Below are 20,533 nucleotides of genomic sequence, written 5' to 3' on the forward strand. Positions count from 1 at the left end.
CCATAGCTACTGAAACCAAGATCACAAAATAAGCTTTGTCATAATTGAGAAGTAAACCTAATCAAAAGGCTTGAAATGATGTTTTAACAACAAATTGAATCTAGTTAAAAGCATAGGAAACCAAACAAATTAGAAAGTTTGCCATCATAAAATTGCAAACTATAATATCTATTAACTAGTTTCATTTAATATAATGTGGTAAATGAGATGTAAGTGAAACAAATAGGGCAAAATGACCAAAACGATAACGCTAAGAATAAATAGTTACCCTTTCCCATTTCTCTAGTTTGTTTAACCTTCAAGCCTTGACCATGCCCTTCTAGAGCAAGCTTGTCATAGTATTTCTGTGTAATAAACAAATCCATTGATTGTAAGAAGTTTTATTCCCTTGCTAAACTGAAATAATATAAAACACCATTGCAATCTCAAAGAGCACAACTAAGACAACTCATTCACAAAATAAAGACTTTTTGATACAGACGTAAAATTTCACCTCATAAGATGTGTTCAAAGAAATAAGATATCCATAACTGCAGAAATGTTTTACATCCCTACAAAACTCAATGTCTATAATTGCTTTTTCACATTTGTTGTGAAGATCGATCATTATTGTGTATTGACCAAATTCAATTTGTGGACTTCCTCATTAGTTGGCAAAAGTGCTATGTTCCACAGCATTTCAAGGGGACAGCAGACCGGCAAGGGACGTATTTTGGGGATGACAGTCTGAGGACCATTTTTTGGGGATGGCATGGGGAACAACAGAACATATTAATTTTATTGTTATTATTATTATAATTTTGCGCACACACACACACACACACAGAGTCAAATTTCAACAAGGTAATTGACAGCAGCAATATATCATGATACTGTTAAAAGGATGCTAGAAAATGTCTGCAGTAGCCTACACACCAACCACATTCCAAAAAAATTTGTTTGTCTGCATTTCTCACCCAATACCACAATGTACTAAACCATGGTCAATCCAACTTTAAACTATTCTACCACTGACAATAATAATTGACTCTAATACCATATCAAATATTTTAAATTTTGAAAACAGTGAAATCCGAAATTCCAATTATTATTGTTAGTGTTAACTGATATATAACTTATTATCATTAGTTATGAATCTGAATCATTATATTTATTGCTATTATACTAGTGTCGCTGCTGTCGGTGTGTCATGATTACTTGTATTGCTCTTATACAGCTATCATGATATATTTATTGCTACTGTTATAATGCTGTCATGTCATTCTACGGTTGTAATGTTGTCATGTTATACTACTGTTATAATGCTGTCAGTTATACTACTGTTATAATGCTGTTATGATATATTAAACAGTCCTTTTCTAATGTTATGGATGATTTTTTTTTAGAAACATTATAAAAAATTTATCTTGCCAATGGGAATTTCTGGCCATCCCCTGGAAGGTTGAGGGACACCTTAGACAACCCTAGCCATCTTAGGGACAGACAAACATCCCAACAGCATTTCCTATTACTGCAACACATTTCAGAAACATTTCAAAGATTTGAAAATTTTGGGGGATGGACAAGGGGCATCCCTTGCCATCTGATCATACTCAAAATGCCATTTGGGGGGTAGGTAAACAATTGGAAGGACAGGGATGCATCCACATGGAACACAGCAAAATTGTTAAGTTTTGGTCTTGGTTTTTCAACTAACAATTTTTGCAAAATGATGGATGTTGCAGCTATTCAATATGAAATAACAATGAGTTTTGAAGGTCATCAATGGCATCAACAGTGAAGAAGTATAAAAATGGCTCAAGTACATGAAAGTTGCACCTCAGCTTAAGTGAAAGAAAAATCCTCTTCAAACTCTGTAGTGCAAGTTTGAAGTGACCTTTCCATATGGTTTCTCTACCTAAGGTCTTAAATTTGGTTCAAGTGAGTGGAAATTCTACCCAAGGATGCCAATAAGAGATATAAACTCCTATGCACACAGTCGTAATGGCTTAACCATATAAACACTCCACCTAGCATTTGAAAAGTGGTTTAACTAGCCAATATCTCCACCTTGGCATAAGAGGAATAAGTTCTACCATTTCACTTAAAGTTGGTAGTGTCACTTAAAAGTTCCCCTTCATCTAAGACAATCACACTTTTGGACTGGCTGAGTCACTAAAGTGTTCCACCCTCTAGTAAATACTGATTTAACTTTAAGTGACCAAAATTTCTGTGCATTTCTTGTAAAATCCCTACCTAAAATTGGCTCAAGTAAAGAATATCTCTACCTAGTTAAAAAGTGGCACAATGACTCAGATTTTCCTCCTCATAAACATGAGTGCATGATAACAATGGTTGAGCCACTAAAACTTCTAACCAATAATAAAACAGGTGGCAAGGTCAATCCACATATCCCTTGGTGCATTTTAACCATGGCACCACCAAGCAAAGCAAGCAATTATCCCACATAAGTCAATTGAATATGGCTCAAGCAATAGTGGCACGAGGCCAAGGTCATCAGGCCACTCACAAGCTATTCCCAACTTAAAAATAACTACCAAAGACGACAAAAACATATAGAAGTTATGTCAAGTCATTAAAGCTTGCAAACACGTCTTAAATCTCCACCACCGTGAAAATAATTGACCTTGAAAGCTAAAAGCCACTATTGAAAGTGCTAGAACTTAAAGATTTCTCCTAAGTATGCAAGTGAAGATTTTAATATCTTTTTCAAATCTATTCCTGTTGTGTTTTGTAATGTCCCCCTCTTGCACTTGGTATGGCTTTCCATTAGCCTATTCCTAGATTCCCATAGGCTAGGCGGAGTTGGTTAGGGGACTTAGTGTCTTGCAGAGAGCTCAAGCTTGTGACTTCAATGTTTTCTAGCAGAGTTTCTATTTTTAGCATATGTTATTTTCAATAAGCGCTATTTTAGGCACTTGGTCTCAGCTTCAGAGTGAAGCGCTTTCAATTTTTGTCAGGTTGGGAACAATCACCTTTTCCACTATACTATCGCAAGAACAGGAATGCTGCAAATTTGGTTACCAAAGAACAAAGAGCAGTAGACAGACAAAACACAGAGAATATGGATGACAGGAAGAAGAGAGATTTTTTAATCGTTGGATGCCTTAGTTAGAGGACAACAAGCTGCAGAACAGAGAGCACAACAACAAAATCAGTGGCTAGAACTCGTAACTGAATCAATGACTCAACAAATGTAAGTTAACATTGGTCCCAACGGTCCCAACAATACTATTAATCCAAACAATGCTAATATGGGAGGCAATAATGGAGAGAACTCATTACATGGTGGTAATCCAAATCAGCAAACTAGAACCATCAACTCAAAGCCTCTTATGCCTACCTTTCCACCGAGGGCACCGGCACAGACTGACAATGAACGTTAGGTAACAGATTTGCAGGATCAGTTCAAACATGATTGGGAGAGTGGAGGTCTTGAGTTCTAGGCTGCTGTATCGTTAAGAGACTGTAATGTCCTCATTTTGAAATAGGATTTTAATAATAAAATTAAAATATAAAAGAATAAACATAAAATTAAAATTAAAAAATAATTAAAAATTAGTTAAGTTTAATGAATGGTCAGAAGGCATAAAATGAAAAGTCGTGACTCCATCACACGAGGTATAAAAAGGAGAAGAGAACTTCATTTGAAACATAAAATTTTAATATACAATCAGAAGTACAGATCTGATTTAAATAATAAGACAGCAATGAGGAGACATGTCCATTTGAAGGGATATCTATTTCCAAAAGATGTGTCTCCTCAATGAGCTATGAAGATATAAAAGAGTAAGCAATTAATATGAAGAGGAAGGAATAGAAATTCTGATTCTGAGTTTAATACAAAAAAGTGCAGGCATCAATCAAGGAATGGAATTAAAGAAAGAAGGATGAATGGAGCACAGGGATTAAGGAAGGATTGATGGAAGAAGAAAGGAATGGGCAGAAAATAAGGAAGTGACTTTTAAGGACAGAAATGATGAAAGGTCGTGACCCTTTGAAAGGGTGGTAATTGTGAAAGGTTGTGACCCTTGCAAAGAGAAGGCATGACCAAGGGGGGTGACACTCCCTCACATTGGAAGTTATAAGGGGAGAGGGTTCCATTTGAAGAGGATTGTTAAGAAAGATTGTAAACATTCTTTAAAGACAGCAACTTCCAAAAATTGTCTCACTTCAAAGAGACATGAAGATATAAAAGGTAGAAGACCGCGACGGAAGGAACCATCAAGCAATCATTTCAAGAACATCAAGCCTCATAAAGAGGAAACAATATCCAACAAATAGATCAAGCCATCAAGGGAAGAACAATACAGTAGGCAGCAAAAGAGAATAGAACAGTCATCAGAAATCAAGCACATAAATCAGATTAGGGATCTCTATATGTCGCAGACATCGGCGATCTTCTCCATTTGTGGTATGAGTGCTTAGTGTATGCATTATGAATATATTATCTAGCATATAATTCCTTGTGTTTGACATAGATAATAATATAATATGCATATGTCTGCAATAAATGTGTGTGAAACCCCCATCATGTATGGAAGGATGGCGGTGTAGGGAAGAGGGGAATTAGGAGGTTGCCATCTAAGTAGCCCACCCTAGGGATGTCCATGTTGCCTGCCTCTAGGGCAAAGATCCACTCTTAGGCTTAGATAGAACAATCAAGAAACCCCCACTACAATCTCTTCCCCAGCTCCACAACGATGACTATTGACCTTGAAAGGATGAGGCATCGATAGGGAAAGCAGGTACAAGCCACTAAGTAGACCTCCCTAGGGATGTCCATGTTTCCTGCCCTAGGACCAAGAGGGTGAGTGTCCACTCTTGGGCTTAGTGCGGGATGGCTTTGGGCAGATCTGTCATGCTTCTTCCTCCATCCCTAATGTGCTTGAATAGGGTTCCCTTGGTTATGGTTGCAGGATCTAAACCCAAGACCGTAATGTGGTAAGAAGATATTTTAATTTATAAAGATGTGACGCTAACCCTAATTGTTGCAATTGTGATTCTAGGGCGGATTCTAGGGTAAATTTTGGAAGGGAACATTACAGGGACTATATTGATGTCAAGATGAAGCATAGACCCCGCACTAGTGATAGAGCACATAACTATGATCTGCAGTAAAAGGTGGGAAAATTCATCGTTCCTTACTATGATGGTTCAGGGTAGACTTCAGCTCGAGCTTGGGTTATTTTCGACTCAACCCTATGTTAAAGGAAGAGGCCATTAAGTATGCAGTGATACATCTTGATGGCATTGCGCATGAGTGGCGGCATCATGGGATGATCACCATAGGGCATGATCTATGCTGAGTTTACAAAGAGGCTGATTGAAAAGTTTGATAATAGAGATCCGGAGTTACATTTCAAGGAATTGGCACAGCTGAAGCAATGGGGTTCAGTGGATGCTTATGTAGCTGATTTTCAGAGACTTGCAATGCTATTTGCAAATATATATGAGAGAAGACTCTGATGCTTTTCATGAATAGTTTGACAAATCCATTGAGAGGTTGGATTAAGGCTCTCAATCCACCTACTTTATAGGAGGCCATCAAAAAGGATAGATATATGGAAGCTGTTACTTCTAGAAACCAATTTCAATCAAAAGGATTCCCTCAAAAGAAAGATAAGGACAAGAAGCACTTTAATAGGGAATCACATCAGCCACGCAATGACTCAGATAGATTGGATAGTGAACAGTTGAATGATCTCCAAAGGAAGAAATTATGCTTCCATTGCAGAGAATCTTGGAACCCATCACATAACTGCAATATGAAAGCCAAGGCTAAGCAGTTGGAGTATTTTTCTGCTGAAGAATCAGTGTCAGAAAAATCACAGCAGCAGTCTGACTTGGAGAGTAGTGAAGAGGAAAATACATCTGAAGAAGAGTCAAAGAATGATAGGACCACTGCACAACTCGCTAGCGCTCAAAAGGCAGTCACATTCAAGGTGAAAGGTGTAATACAGAGGCAGTTAGTAGTTGCATTGATTGACACAAGAGCCACACATAATTTTATTGATGAACATTTTGTGGCTAGAAGAGGTTTGCCAACGGAGGAACATAATGGGTTTAAGGTGATGGTAGCCAACAATAACAAACTTCCTTGTACTCATAAGATCTCTAATACGAGTATACAGTTGAGAGATTATGAGCTGAAAGATGAATTCTATGTGGTTGATATGGGGGACAATGATTTTATCCTTGATTAGACATGATCCATAGAGTGGGTAGCAAAGTTATGATTTGTACCTTTCTAGTTATATTGGAAATCATTCTTGGTTGGGTATCCATGCTTGGGATCTTCAACAAGAACTGATGGAGTTTATTGGGGATGGTAGGAGTGATCTTTGGATGGATAAGGATCAAAATTTCAGAATTAATAGTGCTGCTCTTTTTTCTTACCAGCCATTTAGTGATTCCATTGGCTCATCATCAAATGGATTGGACAAAGATTTTAAAGAAGGATTGGAGCAATGAACAAATGGACACTCGTTGATTTGCTCTTGGGCTTGTTGATTGGTTGCAGGTCAATCACCTCACATTTTGGTTTGCTCTCGTTAAGGAGAATTGGCACTTTCTTCTTTGTCAAGGAGGTAATAGTTTTCAGTTAGAGTTTGCTTGGAGGTGTTTCCCAGCAACTTCTACCATATTTTGGTGCAACACAATGCTTTTCACAAATGCTTACACTTGAGAAATTCATTGGTACTACTGTTGTTCTTGGTGTAGAGCACTTAAATCAGATTGTACTTCACTGATTTCAGTTTTGAACTGCAGTCATTATTGTTTACTTCAGACCTTCCTAACTCAGAGAGTTCATCTTATGAAGGTTTCTGATGTAAACTTTGATAGTTTACCCTCGGTTTTGGTTCAGGACAGCAAACTTCCACATGCTTTAGTTCATCATTCAGAGACCCTTGGAATTGGAATAGTAAGTGTTTTCGCAAGTCATCATGGTTGTATCAGATTTGCATAGAGGAGGCATGTTAGATTCCTGTAGTATTTTGTTGGTGAGTTTCTTGAACTCTTCCAAAGGAATGCTTTCCTTTTAGCAAGAAGATTGGAGGAGTTCGCATTTGTAGTTGAGACTCTATAAGTTATCATGAGGTGTTACACTAAGGGATACGGTTTGGGGTTGAGTGAACCTTTCTTCCTGGTACCCAAGATCATGTTAGGTACAGGGGTTTCAGTTATGGACCTTACTAGGATGTTTCAGCTGGAGATGTTTCATGGTATAGATTTTAGCTCTTACAAGTATCTCGGCTTGGGATTTGATGATGATTGCCTTTTGAGGTTTCAAGAGAGAAGATTTCAATTTGGGCATAATGCTTCCACAGTTGTGATTAGAGTGGCGCAGTGTCAATGTGGTGGTTCTTTTCTCAAGTTGATTTGGGACCCTAGGATCATTCTTGGTTTTAGTTTGATGATTGTGGGGTTGCATTTTCATTGCTTGAGAACAAGCAATCTTTTGTAAAGTCCTCCTTTTCAAGTTATCTTACAATGCAATTGGAGCTAACTTTTTGGGGTTGTGTTAGCTTGATTAGAGTAGTATCTTGGTGTTGCCAATGAGCTCAGATGGGTCAAGGGAGATGAATGACACTTTCTAGAGGGATTTCAGACAATTTATCCATACTATTTATAGAAAGTGTTTGCATGGAACTAACCTTTATGGGTTTTTTTGGGGTTTGTTCTCTTTGGTTCATGGAGAACACTGCTATTTATAGTAAGTGCTTGCATGGCACTAATCTTAATGGGATTTTTTGGGTTTTTTCTCTTTGGTCCCCCAAAAATGATACTATTTATAGTAAGTGCTTGCATGGCACTAATCTTTCTGGGTTTTTTGGGGGTTTGTTCTCTTTGATCCTCAGAGAACACTACTATCTATAGTATTAGCTCATGTCGACATCAATTGTCACCTTACAAAATTCAATTGGTTTTGGCACTATTACTATTTTGGGAAAATCAGTGATTGCATTAATGATCTTGGTGACTTATGTCATTTAGAGATGTTATTTTAAATAAAGTTAAAATACTAAAGTTAAATTAAATATTCAACTTAACGTTATTTAATTTAATAGTGTGACTTTACTGGGTGCCTAAGGAGATATAAGGTGTTATTTTAAATTATCAAATAAAGTGCTTTCAAAAATGTGGGTGCCAACATAGGGAGACATAAAGTGAGATTAAAGTTAAATTAAAAGATTTCAAAACCCTAATTAGGTCATTGAACTTGCAGTTTATAAAAAGGCATTTTGGAGCTCATTTTTAGTATGCTAAAGTTTATTATTTATGATATTTCTCTCTAGTTGAGAAGAAGAAACTTTGTTGGGATTCATGAGATTGAATGTGGTTCATTTCAACTTTTGGAGGGCGAAAATCCTTTTTTGGAAATCAGTTTCAGTAGTGGATGATCTACCCTAGCTGGTATTTGTTGGAGATATCATTTATGTATTTCACAGTGCAATCAATTTGAAATATTTGTGTGTTTTCCTTCAATGACAAGTTTGCAGAAGATATTCCTTACCATTTGAAGGATTCAAAGGCAACATTGATACATCTATTCTTGGCATGGGATTATTCTTATTTCTTGGTGTGAAACTTAATGTTGGTGTGGAGTTATGACACTTGCTTGGTGTAGGGTTTTAACCTCTATTGCTTGGCATGAGAATATGTTTAAGCTTGGCATGGGTTTTAAGATTTATTGTTTGCAAAATTGCCCTTGCAATGTGTTGTGACGTTTTCACACATCGCCCCATTGCAAATGGGGACCCCCACTTTTTGCTTTCTAGCGTGGTTTTAGCTGGTCATCTAGCTTGACAGTAGTTTCTTTAGTTATTAACCTCTTCCTTGTGAGGGAGTGCAATGCCTTGTCATTAGGATGTGATCAATTCAGGCAGTCTAGCAATAGTCGAGTTCCCCTCTCTTTAAGTGCTCGGGCGATAGGTGCAAGCCAAGTGACCAGATAGAGGTCAAGGCGATCATTGGGTGATGCTTCACGGTGCATCCTTCAAGTTGAGGCAGGGTATTAGTCTCAAGTGTGATAAGCAGTCAAGCGAGCAAGTGGATATCTTCAGGATAGAATGAGGAAGTGAGGATTTATCAAACCTAGGTGATGATGAAAGGAAGAAAACACCAAGTCAGCCCTATGAGTCAGTAACTCTACACTTGGTGAAATCAATGCTTGATCAGGAGCAACCAAGGTCTTGATGGTAATGTTGAATGGAGGAGGCAGTGAGTGAGTTACCCCTTGAATCCTTCAAGTTTGCAAGCAAAGGCAATGAAATGATCAAATTAGGCCAGCATTGAAGTGGTCAACTCAGAGTAGAAGGAAAAAAACTTCCACTTCACCTTGAAATCCCCGGCCTTCCACTTCCATCCTCACTTCCAATTCACCCTTAAATCCCCGGCTATCCTTCTTCACTTCCACTTGCCCCCCAAATCTACGGCCTACCTTGCAAAACTCCTTTGCCCCCAAATCCACGGCCTGATACACATCCTTCCTTGAGATGATGAAAACCCCAGCTTAGGATGCACTACCCCCCTCATTTGCTAAGATCCATGCCTTGTGGAGGCCAAGTACTTGAAGATTTTTGAAAGGCAATGATGAGCAATGCTGATAAAGATGCCTTAATGCAGGAATATAAGGATGCTTTGAAAGTTAATTGAGCAAGGAGATATTAATGTTGAAGGAGAATGGCAGTGGATTGCACCACTTCGACTTACCCCTCAAAAGCCTGGCCATCATGAGCACACTTCCACTTACCCCTCAAAAGCCCAACCATCATGTGCACACTTCCACTTCACCCTCAAAAGCCCGGCCTAACTCAAGAACTTCCTTTGCACCTCCAAAAGCCTGGCCATCTTGACACTATTCCCTGCAGCAAGTTTGTCTACCACTTGGTGGAAACACCAATCAGACCTCTGAGAAGTGAAGTCTCAGACTGAAAGCATGAGCAATCAAACTTCAAAATATCAATGAATCAGACCTTGAAATGTGAAAATCAGAAGTCAAACAAAGGAAATTCATTTCCAAATTTAAAGAATGACATTGTTCTCTTTCTATCTTGATCAAAGTGTGTTTTCTTTTCAGATTTTGAAGCAAGGGTGGAAAGCTTCATCAGCGGGTAGAAGGATACAAGGAAGCGGCACAAAGGAGAGGATTTCACAAGATTACACAAGGTGGATAGATAATTCATTAACAATGCAAGGGAAGGATAAAGACTCATCATCATAATGTGAAAATCAATATCATGAAAGAGCAAGCATAAGAAATGAAAGTGCTAAAAGAAGGAATTTTACAACTATCTTGAATTTCCTCCGGAAATCCAAGAATCATTGCCAGCACAACAAGAGAATAATCCAAGATGAAGGCTCCAAGTTAAAGCATCCAAGTTCAATGCACTTGACTCATCCAACGAGGAGGATAACTACCACACATGGAGGCACAAAGTTTGATGTACCTAACCTCATCATTCATTGGTTGGAATTCAATGATGGACATTTGTCCTATTTATTGTGATTTTATCATTGATTAAACATTAAGTGTTATGTAATGGGTGTAACAAACCCTAATTAGGGTTTTTATCTTTCAATCTTGGCTATTGATGTGGATTTGATCCAAGCCATTCAATTGTATTGAGAGCACTATATAAGGCTCGCCATCCTCATTTGTAAAGGTTAATAGTGGAACAATAGACAATAGTTGATAGCATATAGTTAGAGTAGTGTACGAGGAGAAGGCAGAAATTGTTGCCAAGCTTGTAAATAAACATCTTTTTCATTGAAGCTATGGTGGAATGTGTTGTTTCTTCTACATATTGCATGATTTCTTGTCGTATCCTCATCTTAGATGAAGTTCATTGATTGTGATGGATTAATGTGTGGATGTTGATAATTCCTTGGTTCATACTATTTGTGGTTGGATGATTTTCAATTGCAGTGCATAGTTAGCCTAAACATTAAAACATGCTAAGTTCAATCGTGGATATGTTTATTCAAGTTGTGCCAATGTATTGGGTATTTGTATGAACGTTCATGATATGAAAACCTTTCCTTTCCCTTGGAAGATTGCATCAGTTTTGTGGAGTTGTTGGTAACATGGCGAAGCAATGCTCGGATTAAGGAATGTGTCCATCCAAGCATGATCCAGTGCTATCAGTGATCTTAGGAAGAGTGCAGTCTCTCTAAACCCCCAATGCCTTTTGTCCTTTTATTAATCAAGTAAATTTCCACATTCCAGCCGCATTCAAGCAAGAGTTCATACAAAACGTAAGTCCCCTTTGTGATTCCAGCAATATCACATCAAACCATTGAGTTTATCCACACGTCAAGACCTAACATTTGGAATCTTGGGGTCACCTCAAGTGATCACTTAGTTCAGCATTTGAGAGGATTTTGTTCAAGCGAGGATAAGATACCTTGGTATTTATTCTGTGTATAAAGTGCATAAAAAAGACATCAACACTATGGTGTGCATGAGCAGATCTGTGGACTGATGTTGGTCTGAGAATCATCAAGTTTTTATTGCAGATTTCTTTAACAGAGGTTCCAAGGGTTTTAGTTCAGATTTCCATTGTGGGTTGCTAAGTATAGTTCTCTGGTTTCCTGAGTGTTAAGATCAGCCATTGAAGGATTTTCTCATTGCAGACCTGTATGTGTGGGTGAAGTACTGTAATGACCCCTTCTCAAACCTGATCCTTTCTGCAACCGTTGGTCTCTTTCTAGGAAGCTCGGAGGCCAGTCGGAGGGTAAAATTAGGGTTTCCTATTTTTGAGGAGGTCTTTTTGGATGGGTTCATCGTCGGCTTTTTCTGATGGTTCAGAGGGCTTCGCAACGATGTCTTCATCTCAGTTTTTGGAGCAGTTTTCAGAATTTACTATTTTTAGTAAGTTCTATTTTTGGCAGGGCTCGCGTGGCATCGGGCAATCTCTACATCCTGTTCAGTTAACTCCAGGAGCATGGTCAGGTTCTAGCTTCAGATTTTGGAGTTGTGTGGTCAAGTAACTTTATTTTAATTAAATAATCATTATAATTATAAAGTTGCTTATCCCCCCTTGGCCTAGTCCAACAACTTAAAAACATCACTTAAAAGGGGGACTTTATGGGTGGCGCCCTCATGGAGGATTTAATTAATATTTTATCCTTGGCCAAAGTCAAAACATGGCAAAACTTACCAAGGTGATATTTTTATATTATTTCATTGACTTTTTGGCTAGGTGTGATGGCGCCATGTTGAGGAGGGGATTAGGGTTTGCCTTGGAAATCGAATTAGGGTTTTGAGGAGGCAAGTGAAGCTATTTATTGGAGTCTTGGGAGGATTGAAGAGATCTTTTGGCAGAATTTGTATTTGGGCAGCCGTCTGGCTCTGGACATGCTTCAAGGAATGGAAGCCTTCTAGCATAGGCATCTCTTCTTGCTTGAAAAATAGCAACTAGGGTGATTATATTCTCTATGTAATTGCATTTAGCTGTAGTTTATCATCAGAGTTTTCATTGTAATCATTTAGGCTTATAGTTCATTCAGTTTTCTGCATCCAGAATTCCCGCGACTAATTTCATGTTTTGTTCACAACCAGAAAATACAAAAAAATTGCATTGTGGGTATTAGTTCTTTGCATTTGCCTCACCTAGGCGTTGCATTTCCTAGGGTTTCAGCAAGTTTGGTTCATGCATTTATTTTTAATGACAAATCGTATTTTGCAGCCAGCCGTACCATTTTAAATGCATTGGAAATCGTGCCATTTTTCATTGTGAGGGTTTTGCAGTGTTGTTTGAGTCTTTCGCAGGTTTCCACGTCACCAAGGCATTTTGCAATTAGTTTCCGAAGGAAAGAAGATTGTACGAGGACGAAATGAGCTGTTGGCAGTGATCCATGGGTTCGCGGCTGAATGTGCAGATTTATGTTGAATTAGAAACTCTCTTCTAAAAGGGGAGTTGTGAAAGAATTTCTTTTGATTGTACTCTGACCAGTAGTACTGGCAGTCTTGAACTGTGATCTTGATTGTAATTGTCAAGCTAACCAAACTTATCTTATCTACCTCCATCCTATGGTAGCTCCTCTCCCTGTTGGGATTGAAAGCACATCCTGGATGTCGAGTGTCTTTTTAATTTCTGCAATCAATTAAATTCAAGCATTTAAGTTCCACTCCGTCATATGGTAGCCCCTATCCGTCTGGAGTGGGTAGCACATACTTGGCGTTGAGTTCCTTCCAGTTCTAGATTTCAGGGACCCTCTGACCAATGCTCGCCATCCCGGCGCCATACTGGTTAGAGTTCTTTGCATAAGCAACTAAGATCCTTTGACCAATGCTCGCCATCCCGGCGCCATACTGGTTAGAGTTCTTTGCATAAGCAACTAAGATCCTCTGACCAATGCTCATCCACACGGTGCCATTCTGGTTAGGGTTACTTCAGCAAATCAAATACTTTTTCTCAGAACTAATTGATCACTCATATAGTTGTTGTAATTAAGTTGATCAAAAATTTCAAAAAAATTGGCTAGGGATATTCCAGTGGTATCAGAGCCAAGATTCTGCCATCCTGTGAGCAACTTGTCTATGAGTGACAGAGAAAAACGATATTGGGCAAGAGAAGATAAGAAGGTTGGGAAACAATTTCAGTTTCATCAGCCTCCTGAGGGTCAAACAGCCTCAAAAGTCTTGTGGGCTCACTGGGAGTCTTCTCAGGAATCTGATATGGCAGAGGGTGAGAGATCAGTTGGGGGTAATGAGAGGCACACCCACAACAGAGATGATAGTGGAAAGGAAAGAGAAAGATCTCTGAGTCCTGGGAAGAGATTTGAAAGAAAGATGGATGCTTTGATGGACATGGTCTCCCTCATGATGGGAAAAATGGGTCAGAACACCACTCCTCAGAATAACTCAGGCCATAGAGGAGAGTATAGTGCTTCCAAACCGCATGATGAGCATGTAGGCCGAATAGTGCCTAATAATACCAACATTTCTTCCAGACCCTTTAAACCCACTTTCCTGGCACCTACAATCAACCAGCCAGATCCCGAGGAGAATGCTTCATTTGTGGAGCAGTTGAGACTCGGTAGAGCGGAGTATGATTCTCTGCCTGATGACATCAAAATGGATATGTCCTATAATGATTTTATGGATCATAAAAGGAAAAACAAAGGACAAGGGAGGTATTATGACCAAAGGAGATCATTCAATCAAGGGGATTTGTACCAAGCTGTCAACAAAGTCATCCTTCCACACTTTGACGGGAGTGAGACTAATTCAGCCCGAGCTTGGATTCAGAAGCTGGATAACTATCTAGCTCTTAGGCCAATGGCAGAAGAAGAAGCGATTAAGTTCGCTACGCTGCACCTGGACGGAGTAGCGCACGAGTGGTGGTACCATGGCCTCATTACTCTTGGTCATCGGTCTATCACAACGTATGATGAGTTCACCACTAGGCTCATCGAGAGGTTTGAGAAGAAGGATCCTGAAATCCATTTCAGAGAGCTTGCTCAACTGAGACAATATAGTACGGTCGAGGCTTACATTGCAGAGTTTCAAAGGCTCTCAGTCATGGTGACTGGAATCACGGAAAGGAGACTGGTGATTTTGTTTAGTGAAGGGTTGACAGAACCTCTCAAAGGTTGGATCAAAGCCTTTGACCCTCCATCACTGCAAGAAGCCATGAAAAAGGCAAGGAACATGGAGTGGGCTGCTCCTAAGGCCAAGTTTCAGTCAAATTCCCCCTTTCAGAAAAGGGATAAGGGAAAAAGGCCTCAGCATAGACCACCCTTGAGACCTCAACACCAAGAGTTCAAGAACCGCAATCCAAATGTTACCAGGTTGGATCCAGAAACCCTGAATGAACTCAGAAGGAAAGGGTTATGTTTTCGGTGTAGGGAAAAATGGTCTCAAGATCATGTTTGTCAAAAGGGGGTTAAGTTCAATCAGATTGAATATTATTCTGCTGGTGAAAGTGGGTCTGATTTATCCGACCAGCAATCTGATTATGAAGAAAGTGAAGGTGATAGAGCCCCAGAAGAATCTGGAGATGAAAAAGAGTGTGGTGGAGTCTTGGCCCAGCTCTCTAGTTTTCAAAGAAACGAATCATTCAAGGTTCGTGGGATGATCAAAGGGCAGCGAATTGTTGCCTTGATCGACACCGGAGCAACACATAACTTCATTGATGAAGTTGTAGTAGCCAAGAAGGGGCTGCAAACTGAAGAGTTTGAAGGGTTCAAGGTCATGGTTGCAGATGGATTTCATATCTCTTGCACCAAGAAGATTTCAAACATGACCATGCAGTTGGGAAACTACGAAGTCAAGGATGACTTCTACGTAGTACACATTGGGGATACTGATGCTGTCTTAGGTATTCAATGGCTGCGATCTCTTGGAGAGATCTCCTTGAATCTGCAAACTATGGAGTTAAAGTTTCAATCAGATGGGAAGAGAGTAGTTCTAAGAGGCATGTCTAATGGAGGTCCGCGAGTGGTGTCATTCAAAAGAATGGCAAGACTGATCCGTCATGATCAAGTTGAATGGGTTGCCGAATGTATGATCCTCCCTGCAAGCCCCATTGAGGCTAAGCGTGATCAACCTCCTGATATCCAGTCTCTGCTTGCAAAGAAGAGTGCAGTTTTTGCCGACTTGCCTCCTGGACCTCCCCCTGAACGGGGTTCAGAACACATTATAGAGCTCAAGGAAGGAGCTAAACCACTGATCACAACTCCATACCGGTATCCAAAGAGGCAGAAGGATGAAATAGAAAGGAACATTCAAGAACTCCTGGAGATGGGTTTCATTCGCCCAAGCAAGAGTCCCTTTGCTTCAGCAGTAGTGCTTGTTAAGAAAAAAGATGGGACCATGCGCATGTGCGTGGACTATCGTGCTTTGAATCAAAGCACCATCAAAAATAGATACCCCATTCCCAGAATTGATGAACTCATTGATGAGTTACATGGGGCCAAGTTCTTTTCGAAGATCGATCTGAGGTCGGGCTACCACCAGATTCGGATGAGGGGATCTGACGTGGAAAAGACAGCCTTCAGATGCCACTATGGCCATTTTGAATTCCTAGTCATGCCCTTTGGGTTGACTAATGCTCCAGCCACCTTCCAGTCTTGCATGAACCGTGTCTTTCAGAATCAGTTAAGGAAATTTGTGCTGATATTTTTTGATGACATCCTGATTTACAGCAAGACTTGGGATGAGCACCTTAAACATTTGGAGGTAGTGCTTAGTACCCTAGAGTCAGAAAGTTTGTTTGCAAAAGCTTCCAAATGTGAATTTGGAATGGAGGAGTTATTGTACTTGGGTCACATAATCAGTGCTGGGGGAGTAAAGGTGGATCCGGAGAAAATAAAAGCAGTAATGGATTGGCCACCTCCCGAGAACTTGACTCAATTAAAAGGATTTCTAGGTCTATGTGGTTTTTATCGGAGGTTTGTTAAGGGGTATTCCCAGAATGCAGCTCCTCTTACTGATCTCACCAAAAAGGGGGCCTTTGTTTGGTCCGAAAGAGCTCAAGAGGTGTTTGATAAATTTAAGAAAATCATGAGCTCGTGTCCAGTTCTAGCCATTCCAGACTTTTCCAAACCATTTGAGTTGCAGTGTGACGCATCAGGTGAAGGAGTTGGCGCTGTCCTGATGCAAGACAAACACCCTATCGTGTTTGAGAGCAGAAAATTGAGGGGTGTGGAGAGATCCTATTCAATTTATGACAAAGAAATGCTTGCCATTATGCATGCATTAGCCAAGTTCAGGCAGTACTTGGTGGGAAACAAGTTCGTGGTAAAAACAGACCACAATAGCCTCAAGCATTTTATGCACCAGAAGGATTTAAATGAGAGGCAACAGAAATGGGTGAGTAAGCTGCAAGCTTACGACTTTGACATTGAATATGTCAAAGGGAAAAATAATGTCGTGGCCGATGCTCTCTCCCGACGACCTCATCTTAGCTCATTGTGTGAGCTTACTGCAGATTGGAGAGACATGTTGCTTGCTGATTATGCCAAAAATCAGTTTGCAACCAGCATTTTAGAAGGTACTTTCCATGATGAGAAGTATCAGGTGGTTGAGGGATTGATTCACTATAAGGGAAGAATCTTTTTGGTGGCTGATTCTAAGCTCAAAAGAAAGATCCTTGTGAATTTTCATGACATCCCAGTGGCTGGCCATCAAGGTTTTTTCAAGACCTATAGGCAGATCCGCGAAAGGTTTTCTTGGAAAGGTCTGAAGAAGGAGGTGCAACGCTACATTCAGGAATGTCCTGTTTGTCAAGCGAATAAGAATGAGCATACATTGCCCGCCGGATTGCTGCAACCACTTCCCATTCCCAATCAAAAATGGGAAAGCATTTCAATGGATTTCATCACTGGGTTGCCCAAGGCCCAAGGGAGGGATTGCATTTACGTGGTGGTTGACAGATTAACCAAGTTTGCTCATTTCTTTGCCATTACTAGTACTTTTTCTGCAGCCCAAGTTGCAGATTTATTTTTTCGAGAAGTGTTTAGGCTTCATGGATTGCCAAAGAATATTGTAAGTGATAGGGACAGTAAGTTCCTAAGTACATTTTGGCAGGAAGTCTTTAGAATGAGTGGTACTGTGTTGACTCCAAGCACAAGTTATCACCCCCAAACTGATGGGCAAACTGAAGTTGTGAACAAGTGGCTGGAAGGCTACTTGAGAAATTATGTGTCAGAGCAGCAGAAAGCTTGGGTTAAGTGGCTGCATATAGGCGAGTATTGCTACAACTCTACCTATCATATGTCAATCAAAATGTCTCCCTTCTTGGCACTTTATGGGTATGAAGCACCCAGCTTTGCAGATTTGGTGTTTGGGGATAGCAAAGCCCCTTTAGCCAAGGATTTATTGCAGCAGAGTCAAGACATAATGAGGTCCTTAAAGGATAATTTGCAGATTGCACAGAATCAGCAGAAGTTATATGCTGATCAAAGACGGGTAGAGCGTTCTTTTGAGGTTGGGGACATGGTCTACCTCCGGTTACAACCTTATAGACAGTCTACTCTCAAGAAGAGTGGAGCTGAGAAGCTGAAACCGCGCTTCTATGGACCATTTAGGGTCATCAGGAAGATTGGGGCTGTAGCTTATGAATTAGAGCTACCTTCAGATAGCAGAGTGCATAACGTCTTCCACGTGTCTCGCCTCAAGAAGGCACTTGGACACAATGTGGTTGCTTCTTCACAGTTGCCACCGTTGGACGAAGAAGGACTATTGATTCTAGTTCCCGAGGAGATACTTGATGTCAGAGAACGTTCTTTGAGGAATAGAACTGTCAGAGAATATTTAGTGAAGTGGAAGAACCTACCTTTGGAGGATGCAACATGGGAAAATGATGAGATATTGCAGCATCCTGGGTTGCGATTGCTTGAGGGCAAGCAATCTTGGGGAGGGCGGACTGTAATGACCCCTTCTCAAACCTGATCCTTTCTGCAACCGTTGGTCTCTTTCTAGGAAGCTCGGAGGCCAGTCGGAGGGTAAAATTAGGGTTTCCTATTTTTGAGGAGGTCTTTTTGGATGGGTTCATCGTCGGCTTTTTCTGATGGTTCAGAGGGCTTCGCAACGATGTCTTCATCTCAGTTTTTGGAGCAGTTTTCAGAATTTACTATTTTTAGTAAGTTCTATTTTTGGCAGGGCTCGCGTGGCATCGGGCAATCTCTACATCCTGTTCAGTTAACTCCAGGAGCATGGTCAGGTTCTAGCTTCAGATTTTGGAGTTGTGTGGTCAAGTAACTTTATTTTAATTAAATAATCATTATAATTATAAAGTTGCTTATCCCCCCTTGGCCTAGTCCAACAACTTAAAAACATCACTTAAAAGGGGGACTTTATGGGTGGCGCCCTCATGGAGGATTTAATTAATATTTTATCCTTGGCCAAAGTCAAAACATGGCGAAACTTACCAAGGTGATATTTTTATATTATTTCATTGACTTTTTGGCTAGGTGTGATGGCGCCATGTTGAGGAGGGGATTAGGGTTTGCCTTGGAAATCGAATTAGGGTTTTGAGGAGGCAAGTGAAGCTATTTATTGGAGTCTTGGGAGGATTGAAGAGATCTTTTGGCAGAATTTGTATTTGGGCAGCCGTCTGGCTCTGGACATGCTTCAAGGAATGGAAGCCTTCTAGCATAGGCATCTCTTCTTGCTTGAAAAATAGCAACTAGGGTGATTATATTCTCTATGTAATTGCATTTAGCTGTAGTTTATCATCAGAGTTTTCATTGTAATCATTTAGGCTTATAGTTCATTCAGTTTTCTGCATCCAGAATTCCCGCGACTAATTTCATGTTTTGTTCACAACCAGAAAATACAAAAAAATTGCATTGTGGGTATTAGTTCTTTGCATTTGCCTCACCTAGGCGTTGCATTTCCTAGGGTTTCAGCAAGTTTGGTTCATGCATTTATTTTTAATGACAAATCGTATTTTGCAGCCAGCCGTACCATTTTAAATGCATTGGAAATCGTGCCATTTTTCATTGTGAGGGTTTTGCAGTGTTGTTTGAGTCTTTCGCAGGTTTCCACGTCACCAAGGCATTTTGCAATTAGTTTCCGAAGGAAAGAAGATTGTACGAGGACGAAATGAGCTGTTGGCAGTGATCCATGGGTTCGCGGCTGAATGTGCAGATTTATGTTGAATCAGAAACTCTCTTCTAAAAGGGGAGTTGTGAAAGAATTTCTTTTGATTGTACTCTGACCAGTAGCACTGGCAGTCTTGAACTGTGATCTTGATTGTAATTGTCAAGCTAACCAAACTTATCTTATCTACCTCCATCCTATGGTAGCTCCTCTCCCTGTTGGGATTGAAAGCACATCCTGGATGTCGAGTGTCTTTTTAATTTCTGCAATCAATTAAATTCAAGCATTTAAGTTCCACTCCGTCATATGGTAGCCCCTATCCGTCTGGAGTGGGTAGCACATACTTGGCGTTGAGTTCCTTCCAGTTCTAGATTTCAGGGACCCTCTGACCAATGCTCGCCATCCCGGCGCCATACTGGTTAGAGTTCTTTGCATAAGCAACTAAGATCCTCTGACCAATGCTCGCCATCCCGGCGCCATACTGGTTAGAGTTCTTTGCATAAGCAACTAAGATCCTCTGACCAATGCTCATCCACACGGTGCCATTCTGGTTAGGGTTACTTCAGCAAATCAAATACTTTTTCTCAGAACTAATTGATCACTCATATAGTTGTTGTAATTAAGTTGATCAAAAATTTCAAAAAAATTGGCTAGGGATATTCCAAGTACATAGAGGTTCAAGCTACATGAATATCTTCGTACTAAAGGGCTGCAATATGTACTTTCAAAACTGTTTAAGTGTAAAGGTCAGAAATATATTATGTCTACCTTTTTGAAAACTGATCTCATCTCAGAACTGTATTATTCATTGATATATTTCAGACATTAAATATTTAAGGGCTTAATCTCTACGCATTGCCTCTTTAAATTGGTATTTTAGTGAACAGTATTTGCTGTATTCAAATGTATGTTTTAACAGTTGATCATTGACATTAAATATGAAAAATCTTGCAACACATAAAACTATCTTTACAC

General features: G+C 39.9%; 1 protein-coding gene across 1 annotated transcript in view; it reads right to left on the minus strand.

Moving 5' to 3' along the window:
* LOC131063587 (histone-lysine N-methyltransferase ATXR2) overlaps window positions 1-20,533 on the minus strand; it is a 218,216-nt gene that overhangs the window by 191,751 nt on the left and 5,932 nt on the right. Inside the window, exon 3 of the mRNA XM_057997450.2 lies at window positions 269-344. Coding sequence (XP_057853433.2) covers window positions 269-344 — 76 coding nt within the window. The remainder of the gene's footprint in view (window positions 1-268; window positions 345-20,533) is intronic.

The sequence above is a fragment of the Cryptomeria japonica genome, chromosome 4 (genome assembly GCF_030272615.1).
Source record: "Cryptomeria japonica chromosome 4, Sugi_1.0, whole genome shotgun sequence".
Lineage (NCBI taxonomy): Eukaryota > Viridiplantae > Streptophyta > Pinopsida > Cupressales > Cupressaceae > Cryptomeria > Cryptomeria japonica.